Source organism: Ornithodoros turicata, chromosome 7 (genome assembly GCF_037126465.1).
Source record: "Ornithodoros turicata isolate Travis chromosome 7, ASM3712646v1, whole genome shotgun sequence".
Lineage (NCBI taxonomy): Eukaryota > Metazoa > Arthropoda > Arachnida > Ixodida > Argasidae > Ornithodoros > Ornithodoros turicata.
Genome location: NC_088207.1, coordinates 47,163,841 through 47,174,353, shown reverse-complemented (window position 1 = coordinate 47,174,353; position 10,513 = coordinate 47,163,841). Strand labels below are relative to the sequence as shown.

At 45.8% G+C, this 10,513-nt stretch overlaps 3 protein-coding genes across 3 annotated transcripts; 2 read left to right on the top strand and 1 right to left on the bottom strand.

The window, feature by feature from the left end:
• The first annotated feature begins 1,783 nt into the window (after nucleotides 1-1,783).
• LOC135401317 (uncharacterized) lies at nucleotides 1,784-5,022 on the top strand. The gene is made up of 4 exons (XM_064633647.1): nucleotides 1,784-1,935; nucleotides 2,162-2,230; nucleotides 2,456-2,580; nucleotides 4,033-5,022. Exons 1-4 carry the CDS (start codon nucleotides 1,821-1,823, stop codon nucleotides 4,210-4,212), a joined length of 489 nt encoding a protein of 162 aa, XP_064489717.1. The 5' UTR covers nucleotides 1,784-1,820; the 3' UTR covers nucleotides 4,213-5,022.
• On the bottom strand, nucleotides 4,943-8,282 carry LOC135401316 (uncharacterized). The gene has a single exon (XM_064633646.1). The coding sequence runs from the start codon at nucleotides 8,042-8,044 to the stop codon at nucleotides 6,122-6,124; it is 1,923 nt and encodes a 640-aa protein (XP_064489716.1). The 5' UTR covers nucleotides 8,045-8,282; the 3' UTR covers nucleotides 4,943-6,121.
• A 442-nt stretch (nucleotides 8,283-8,724) lies between these two features.
• On the top strand, nucleotides 8,725-9,811 carry LOC135399972 (uncharacterized). The gene is made up of 4 exons (XM_064631705.1): nucleotides 8,725-8,960; nucleotides 9,091-9,325; nucleotides 9,383-9,456; nucleotides 9,513-9,811. Exons 1-4 carry the CDS (start codon nucleotides 8,858-8,860, stop codon nucleotides 9,608-9,610), a joined length of 510 nt encoding a protein of 169 aa, XP_064487775.1. The 5' UTR covers nucleotides 8,725-8,857; the 3' UTR covers nucleotides 9,611-9,811.
• Nucleotides 9,812-10,513: the final 702 nt, after the last annotated feature.

Genomic DNA, 10,513 nt, shown 5'->3' with positions numbered 1-10,513 from the left:
CTAGTACTACTGTCCGGTGTGCTCCTGCACCATTGTTTGTCAGAAAGCACACACTCCACAAGATGTTGACGTAACTGCCTCACGTCGCACGATACCATGCACGATACCCACCACTACCATGGTAAAACCACGTGGTAAAACTGCTACAGAGGTCCGCCAGGGGGCCTTGCCCGCACTGGATCCTCAAGGTCACTCGTAAAAATTGTGCGCTCTTTATTGATAGGTCGTCATGATTTTTCTCAGATGTCATATAAGAAAATGGATCTCTGAACACCCGCACAGCCCGCGGCGTCCGTCTCCACAGGAAAACAGGTGAGGGAGTTGTGCGCTTTGCCCCCCCCCCCCCCCCGTCCCCTCTGGCAGAGCCGTGAATGCCAAAGGGAGTCTGGCCATTAATGGAACATGCCTATACCTGGAGCTCCACCCACTTTTTGAGCTCTCTGGCCAATCACGAGCCAAAATACAGTTCGCTATTAACCCCAGGCTATCCAAGCTATATATTACCTGTATTAACTGGGTGCCGACATTTTCGGGAAACTGGATTGGATTAGATTGAATAGGATATTCCCTGACGACCTAGCAACATAATGGATTTTGCGTCCACTTTTAACGGCGCCATCTGGATGGTGCGGGGCACGCCGGGAAGATGCAGAATAGCAGAAGGCAGAAGTGCTTGCTAGCGGAACTGGTTGGCCGGCAGAACCGCTAGTTGGAACAGACTGCCGGTATTATACGTATTTTAACTATGAAACATAACAAGACTGAACCAAGAACGGGCAAAGGTGTGTATATGAATAAAAGTATGTCAGAAAATGAAAATCTTTGGCCATTTGTAGCGTTTTTCTCGCTATTTGCCTGTGATCGCTGTCGTTACTAGGCCTAACAAGGACGACGAAACATATTATTTTCAGGTAAACATCGACACTGGAGCGTAATTTAAAAGTGATTTGCAAGATAATTGCAACAGAATGTACACTTACGGAATAAAATTGACGTAATTTGTGAAAAAAAAATTGTCATGAAATCCTCGCTTCGCCGTTCCAAGCTACGCCGCCATTTTCGGGAAAACTTTGGTGTCATGGCGGCCCGCATAGAAAACAGCAGCCAATGAAAAACGCTCAATTTGATTGACAGGTCGAGCCTCTTTTTTAGGCTCCTCCTAATGGCCAGACTCCCTTTGGCATACACGGCACTGCCCTCTGGGAGCACTGTGCTCCCCCTTGGGGAAAAAATCCTAGGAACGACCATGGTTTAGAACACGCGCTTCAAAGGCAAGGCACTACACTCTCACACATCTCCACCCCTTCCATAAGTCACGTGATATTTTCTTTAAAAAATTTCGCGTGCCCTAGCTGTTTGAAGCACTAAATGACCATAGTTAGTGGTTTATCCAGAATTGCAACCACGGGGAGTGTTGCAAAATGTTGAGGGGGGGGGGGGGGTGCACAAGAATTGAGTGCAAAAGAAGAAGTTTGGGGGATCGCCAAAAATTTGGGAGCTGCTGTAGAGTGTAGAGGGGATGTATATAAATCACTGACCAAAATGCCAAATTCATGCGTTTCTTTTTCCTTTGGTTTCTTCTTTTTTTTTTTTTTTTTTTCAGGGGTGCTTTACAACTTGTAATATTGTAATCCAACCTCAGGCACAAAAATAACACAGAAGAAAGGACAACACACAAGCCTCAAGTGCCTAAGAATAATGAAAGAAGGAAGTCACTGAAAAGGTTAGCTAGTCCTACAGCTAACTACCTTTTCAGTGACTTCATCCCTTGTTCTCCTTGCTTGGTGCATTGAGTTACGATGTCTGGCAACCAATGAACAATGGCGGCTCCCAGTGAAATAGGTGGGAAGATTGTGCATAGCGTTTCCTCAGGTAGAGAATGCCGAAAAAGAACAACCCACTCAAAGGATTTGTTGAGGAGCGAAGTTGTTTCAAGTAAGCTGTCTTACGTCTGTCCAAAGAACTGCGCTTGCTGGCACTTGAAGTGTCAACAACGCACAGCGGTCACCACGATGCCTGGCCAATGATAGGGCACGCAAGTTTCAGTTAGCAGTTATTTAGGATGTTGTTATAGTTACAATGTACAACACCTTGTCTGGAAGTTCTTCTTCCTTATTCTGAGGACGAGAACGTGCACTTAGGTATTTTTATCGTTTATCAGGGGACGAACACCTGCTATCCTTGCTGCACTCGACGGGACCCCCGAAGACGTTTCAGATGAAAAGCACTTGTAAGTATGCCGTCAGGGTCGGGTTGAAATCGTTATGGAACATCTATGGTTGGTTTATTGTTTTATCGCCGTACGCCCTCTATTTCCATAACCTTTTCACAAGGAGTGTGGTCCGAACAAAAGGCATTTCGTGTGTTTTCCACTCTTTTGCACGCAGTACTGTGTTATTTCAGCTCAATACCTACAAACCTAAGGTCTTAGCACGACTTTCTATTTTCTTCCCAGTGTTGGAGAAGGCGAAGGTGTTTCTCCCACAGATGGAAAAGGCTGAAAAGGAGAGGTTAAGTGGGAAAGGTGATGACTTGAACATTGAAGTAGAGGCCACGTCTGATGAGCCAATGATTGAAATGGTGGGTGTTGAGACGTTTATTGAAATTCACCTTGCATCTCTGTAGAGATCTGCTCATTGCCACGGCTATTTATCAGCTACAGACAAATTTGAAATTTATCAAATATAGAACAAATTTGTTGTGAGCTACATGCATAGGGTGCTGCTCAGGATGCCCTCAGAATATTGGCAACATTGTTGCGTTGAAGTGTCGGGTTAACCTACCTCAACATGTCTCATCTGACATAAACTGCATGTATATTGCACACTTCACGTACGACACAAATAAAACAGCATACACACTTATCCCAGCTGCCATGTGTCTCAAACTACCAAGCTCTTCATCCGGAGCCATGCCCTTCTTCCAATTGCTTGACTACACTCCCCTTAGAACACTAATTGTGAATTCGGGTGGTCATTTCGTGGCAACCTTTTTTGCCAGATCCCAAGCGGTCATGTTCGCGTGGCACTTTCCGAGCGCCGGGAATTTGCCGGCTCGCACTTTTTTCGCCCAGCCTCGATACAACCGGGCAACAGGTTGGCCAACTATATCCGGTGTCCTCACACATGCACAGCAAGGGTCCGCACATTGAAGTTCAAGTGGGTTAGCAGACGACGAAACCCGAAGACGAGCAACCGCGATGCCCCTAGTGTGATCCAAGCAACTGAAACCACTAGATTCCTGACACTCATGTTCGGGTGGCAACGGTCACATGATCCAGTGCAGGTGCCAGAGTTGCAAATTTCCGAGCGCTACGTCGTGTTGCCACGAAATGACCACCCAAATTTCGCCATAAGAAATCTTCCACCGAGAACACCCAGACTGCCTTGCGCACGTGACCGAGCCGTTGATCAAATTAGAGCCTGAAGTTTTCGGGAAATATTTTTTTCTAAATTCGGAGGGTAAAAAATCGGGTAAATAAACGTGTGCTCTAAATTCATGCGAATTCAGGTGGAAAAACTTAGAGTATGCTAAATTCGGGGAGAAATCGGGCTCAGTTACTCAAACTAACTGTACTGGAATGGTACAAACTGTGATGTAACTGAATTTGCTGCCAAACAGGCTAAGTGTGCATTGCTACGGACTTCTCAGTGAGGGCAGTTTGCCGGGTAAATATCGGGTTTCACCCTAAAGAGGCAACCTTCAATTCGGGGTGCAAATTTGGGGAATAATCGGGTTAAACCCTAAAACTTCAGGCTCTATTGGTCATACAGAGCGTAGAAACAGCTGGTCTCAAATTTAGCCGACATTGGAGAAACAGTCATGGTTGATGTTGTAGCAGACACCGGGCAGGTTGATACTTCGTTGGTGCATGCGTCTCAGGCTGGTGGCCGCGACATCGTCCGTGTTGTTTGAGTGTGTCGCTTCATTTAGAGATGGTTGATGTTCCATGTTTTTGAGTTGGCCTGAAAACATTATGGACAGTACTGTATGGTCTAATTGCTCTTTCTCCACCACTGGTGTTCACCTCAGAACTTTGCACTTGTGGAGGCAGCCGAGGACTCCTTCAGTGATTGCACATCTGAATCTGAAAGCAGCTCATCAGATGTGGAAGAAGAGAATGCGATTTTAGTTGATGGTTGCAAATTGAAATTGCCTTCAAGAACCAGCAGCAGCAAGATCAGTGATGTGAACAAAGAGCCTGGCACATGAAAAATTGCTTCCTTCTCTTCATCACTTGTAAGAGAGAACGCTGCAGAAGACAAGCGGACAGGTTGTGTGGCTGTGCAGTGAGTTGCAGTACAAGCATTGTGAGGTGCATTTAATATGGTTTTGATTCGGCGCGTCTCGTAAACCGAATGTAGTCTGGCTGGAGGCCATGTACCTTGGGCGCTGTGGCTTTGTGATGCAAGACTCTTCTGGCCAAACCACAGTGAATCGGGTATGAAAACCACAGCTTGCATCAAATGTGATTTCTGACAGAAGCGTCGATCAAGTATATTGGGATCAAGGTGTGCGTGAGGCATTTATGGTGCTATGCCATGAGTATGTACAGGCCTGTGCAGAACTGAACAGTTTTTCTGCAGTGAGACAGACACTCTACTCACTCAGAGGGGTGGTAGAGTCGCCCATCATAATTGGGGCAATGTCAATAAAATTGCAATGAGTTGCTATTGGAGCAGTTGTGCACCCCCTCTGCACAAGTGCACCCCCATTTCACCTGCTGCCGTGGTGTCGCGCCACAGAAAATGACGTCTGTCCAGTGTTCCATAAATTTGTGCAGACCTCTACTAAGCCTATCTACCGTAGCCTTGTCAAAGTTGTATGTGCAGATGTGGTAGTCAAGTGCACTGATCACCAACTTTCACTGTGCTGGTCTCCTAATGTCAGCCCGACCACTCATTACGAAGATGTGCTGTAAAAGACATTCAAACTTTCATCAGACCTGTGGAATTGCATTTATTTCACTCCATTGCACTTGTTAAAGGACTGTTATACAGTGCTAATAAAATATAAAATCTGTGACAAGCCTATGGAGCAACATGGAAACACTCTTTCTCTCTGATTATGGCACAAGATCTGTGTTCAGGTCACAAGAAAATATGCAGACTGATAGTACAATGCAGTACAAAAATAACGGCACTATTGAGACTGTCAGAGAAAACTTTAGAGAACGCAATTCACCCAGTGCATATTTTGTGGATACTACCTTAAGTTTACATTCTGCACAAGTTTGACATAAAACAAATTTGCATGCTACCTTCTAGCTTGCCTAGAACCTATATGTTTTTACTATTTTGGGAGCACCACTCAACCTATAACACACTGCACCTCCCATGAGACTGGAGCTTTACATTCCAATACTAAACCGTACTCCCGCACAGACATTGCAACTACTCGTACGGGACTCATACGAAACTCTTACGATACCGTAGAGAAAAAGTATAAGCTTAGACAGAACCTGCCTATTTTAAAAACATGGCAAGTACACCGGAGGCTTCAGTGCACCACATGGCAATATAGCATTCTTTCATTGCACATAAATTTTATATTGAGCTGCGTGATCGCCGTGTGCATAAAACCACTGGTGACTGCCAAGACAGCCCCCTACGTCACACACACTATTGTTCACGTACATTGTACCGTCCACTAGCATTGCACTGCATGACTACAAAGTAGGCACAAACTGCATAGACAAAACTGAACGAGCGCGACAACTGTCAGGTACCACAGCGGAAGCTGTTATGAGCAAAGGATAAATGTCCAGTTCCAGAGATTGAGATTACGTATGCAGAAATCTAATGCTGCAAGATGACAAAATGAGGACACCACAAACACTAGTGGTTATTGTTACTACAAATTATGATGATATGGGGCAAGACTCTACTGAGGGTCCCGAAGACAGCGCGAGTAGATATGGCATGGTTGACCCAAAGCAGACACCCTTTTATATATATATATATATATATAACAAAAAAAAAACTATGCCAGTCGTACAACATTCTAACAGGTTGCACCGCAAGACTGGGAGAAATATGACGATAAACTAAATTCCACACTGAATGCATTTCGGTGTACGCTGCATAAATTCGAGCATGGAAGGGCACTTGGACAATAAACTTCACAAATCGCTAACATCTCTGTTCCTCGGTTTGGCGAAGCCCACAAAATTTGAAGTGCGGCAAAGTGTGCTCTGTTCGGAGGAGAAAATCGTGTCCGGGTCCAGATCTAATTTATCCGCAGAATCCACGTGGAGTCGGAACTGCGATTCACGCCCCGACAGTCGCAGCACTTCTCGCAGCATACCGTTGAACGACTTCACTCCGACGGCATTTGTGTGGATGTGCAGAGAGGTCAACTTGGCAAGCTTATTTATCGCCCCAAACACGAGGGCCCTGTCCAGCACATCGTTGTGCGAGGACGACATCAGGCATACCCTTCTAAGGCCGACAGCGTGACTCAACGCGTCCCATAACAGCCGAGAACCCAGTGGAAGCACGGGGTGGTCTAACTTGATCGAGGCCAAGCGTTTGTTTTCCCTCAGGGTGTCGGCCAGTCCGTTGTTGTAGGGACACAGACCCTTACGTCCCAAGTTACTTATTCTGAGTTCTTGTACTTGACATCCTTTGAGGAACGTCAAGGTGTTAACGTTTCCCAAGTTGCACAGGGTCAACCTGAGGAGAGATTTCATTTTGGCGACAGGAACAAGATCCTCCGAAACACAGGTGTGCGGGTCACTGCAGGATGAGCAAATGCTGTGAGCAGTCGGCACACTTCTTCTAATGTCCAACTCCGTCAGGTGAGACGCGGAAAAACATTCGAGGGGAGACGGTCCCCCGGAGGACATGAGAGCGCAGGCTGGAAGCGCGAGCACGGCCAAGTGGCGTAGACCGCTTTCCGCCACCACTTTGCAGCAGTTGAAACCAGCGGAGAAGTGAAATCGCGTCATGTTGAGCTCTCGAAGGTTGCGGCAACGATTTAGGAGGCTGAGGAAGAAGTGGCCGTAGCTCAGATCGATGCCGGGCGGAAATGTCGGCTGGTCTATGGGCACCGGCGACAGGAACGCAAGTTCCTGAACGTGTTCCCAGTGCTCAAGTTGAGCAGCTCGGACCAAGTACGTGGGGCACTCCACCGTGACGCAAACCTGTTTCAACTCGGAGCAGCTCGTAACGCCGCGGAGTATGTCGGACAGCTGCACGCAACTGCACGCGTGCGGAGTCTTGAGACGCATGGTGACGTTCCCACACACGGTTGCCTTCACGCAAAAGGTTTGCATTAGCTCTCTTGCCTTGCCAAACACTATTCGCCAGAGGTCAGCCGATTCGATGACTGGTGATCTCCTGGCATATGGGCAACGACCGCGCACAATATCCGTTGTGTAAGTGAAAAATTCGAGCCTGTCCAGGTTGCCGAGGGGATTGGGGACGGGCAGGTGGGTATAGTCGACGATACTTGTCCCCACGACGTGTAAATGGAGAGACCTGAGGCTTTTGCAGCGAGGCAGGATGCGGAGCAGTACGTCGACATGCACGGTGCTTTCCAAAAGTTCGACGTACATGTCACGCAGATTACATACTGGCAGAGGTCCTCTCATGTCCAGCTTCTGAATTGTTGAGACGCTCGTTTGGGCGACAGAAAAAAGCGACCATTCTAATGACTCCAACGACTTGAGACGCACAAGAATCTTGTAGACGGAGAGCACGCTGAGGCGACAATTCACAATTTTCAATGCAACGAGGTTGAGACATCTACCGATACACTGCTCTAGCAGACTAGATGGTAGCCACACGCAATTTGTGAAGTCCAGGACTGTGATCGCCAAAGGTCGCGTATCCCTGAAAAAACGACGGACATCTGGGAGGTCCATATGATGCCCACTGCGAAATTTCACCCTTCGTAGAATTGTCTTGTCGAACGTCAGGCGCGTGAATCGACTCGACACAGACTCTATCGACAGCAGATCTTCGGGCTCTAGACATATCAACACCCGGGACCATATTTCGTCAGGCAGAGCGAGGAAGTCGACGTCTTCGGACTGCTCCATATTACTGTTATTCAGGATGCTATAATTTTCAACCTAGCTGTTGTAACGGTGAAAGCTCTGCTTGTCCATATGCAACATTTCGTCATGGCGTCACTTGTTGTTCAACAACAATGCCTGTGCGATATACGCCCCTCGTGACAAGGAAAAGTAACAGGCATAGTAAAAACCAGTAAAACCTGCCGTCACCCGTTACATTGCCGTCTTGCCGTGATGACGGACATGCGGATGACGGGAAAGACAAGTTGCCTCCGCGAAGCGAAGTAGTTCCACGACCCTGGCCACGGCCACACCCACAGGCCTACAGATTCTTGAGCACGTTTTTCTCGGAAACGTGGAGCTCAGACTAGAAAATATTTACGACAACTATTCAAGTGATTGTGCTACAGAAGTAATGAAATGAAAATTTTACAAGAAACAGATGTTTTTTTGTTTTGTTTTTCAATAACGGTGGTGTTAGCGTACTGTGGCACTGTGGCTTACGTATGGATACTTTATTTTACCACGTGATCATTTCGATTGGGCTTTGTGCGATCTTGAAAATAATTTCCTGAGAGGCCGTGAATTAACATCGTAAATATTATCACATATTGTTGTGTTGGTTGCAAAAACATAATTATCGGGTAAGTGAAAATGCAAAGCTAGCCAACAAGCTACGCTGCTGCTGCTATTGGTGCTATCAGTGGCTGCTATTGGCGTATGTAGCGTGTGTGTGTGCGCGCCTTGGATAGAGAGGTTAATATACCGTCCTGTTCAAGCGCGGGCGTTGTGATTGTGGTAGGTTTTTGTAGCTGTAAATCCCATTTAGTGCGAGAAATGGAGGACGATATGCACAGAGCAGATCTCGAAGCTTTCTCGCTGATGTGTGACGAAGTAGTAAAATCAGCAAAGCAACGTCAGATGGGTACTGCAATAGTGGGTAAGCTCTTCCCAGTTTCTAATCCCCCTCTGAAGTGCTTATTCGTTTGCTACATATCAGCAGCAGTGGTATAATGGAGCCAGTGGAGCTGCCGAATTTGTGTCAGTTATACGTAACATACCTTTCATAGAGGCGAGGAATGAGCACCAGTGCAAACAAGCCGAATATCGCAAGATGCTTGTGAAGGCCGAGAATCTGACGTCTGAAATAGAGAGGATCAGAAAAGAGAGAACAGCTATTACGGAAGAGAAGAAGAAGCGAGACTACGAAAACATGAACCTGCATGAGGATCTTAACAAGCTTAAGCTCGAAGATCGCAACGTTGTCGAGACGCTACAATCCGCAAAAGAAGAGGGAGGATACAGGTAACTAGCAAAACCAATTCCAAACCAATATGTGTCGGAAATCTTTCTCTGTTTTAGGGCCACAAGCCATCTACTTTCCCAGTGCATGAGCATAAAATTGAAGAAATGCAAAGAAAAAGAGCTGCTGGGAGGTATACAGATTTTATTTAGGAATCATTGGTTTTTCATTCTTTACTCCTTCTTACAGTTGTTGTAAAGGACAGCGGAATATCAACACTGCGGCTGGACTTGTCAGAAAAGAACCCTGTCGTGGTTGCAAGGTATTTGTGGGAAGAGGCATCGTGACTCCCATGAATCCTCCAATGTTCTTATCCATATTTCTTATCTTGTATTGTACATATTCTTATATTATATTATTGAAATGTATTCGCCAACACACTTCATACTCAGAAAGGCATTTGTTTGTGTAAGGTAATTGATTTGTGGGAAGAGGCATCTTGACTCCCATGAATCTTCCAATTTTTAAATATATTCTTATTCGTATTTCTTATCTTGTATTGTACATATTCTTATATATATATTATTGCAACGTATTCGTCAATACACTTCATACTCACTTCGCAACCATAATGCATCTATTTGTGCAGGGGTATTTGTGTACGATTTTCTAAATATTCTACTCGCATCTCAGTATATGTATTCTACTTGGCATAATCATGGCACAAAACATGCTAGCATCCGTTTACATGCCCTACTAAGTTCATTGACCACCCTAGTTGGTTGGTAATAGTGGGTCGGTTTACCCACCTATTTTGCTATTTTTAAATCTGTAATTCGGAGAGAAATTGGGCGATAATTGAACCTCTGTATGCAATACGGGGACAAGTCGAAAAATCCCAAAATGAGAAAAGGGGGCCTGATCTGATTGTCCGTCCCATTGACACACATGCATTTCCCGTTTTTTACCATGCTGTAGCGGGCCAACAAATCGCAATAAGGTCCTAAGTTTTCATGGGCAGGTGCATACTGGTATGTAGATGTCATTGCAACAAAAATAGTAAAAAGAGGATAAGTCGACTTATCCCCTTATTGCATATAGAGGTTCAATTGTGCCTTCGGGTGTTATCGGGTGCTTTTGTTTTGTCTCTCTCTCTCTCTCATCTATTAAGTCCTTTCCTAATCTTATTTATTTGTTTTGTGGGTGACCTACCGGCACTAATCCTCGAAGGCATAAACAGTGCTGACAAA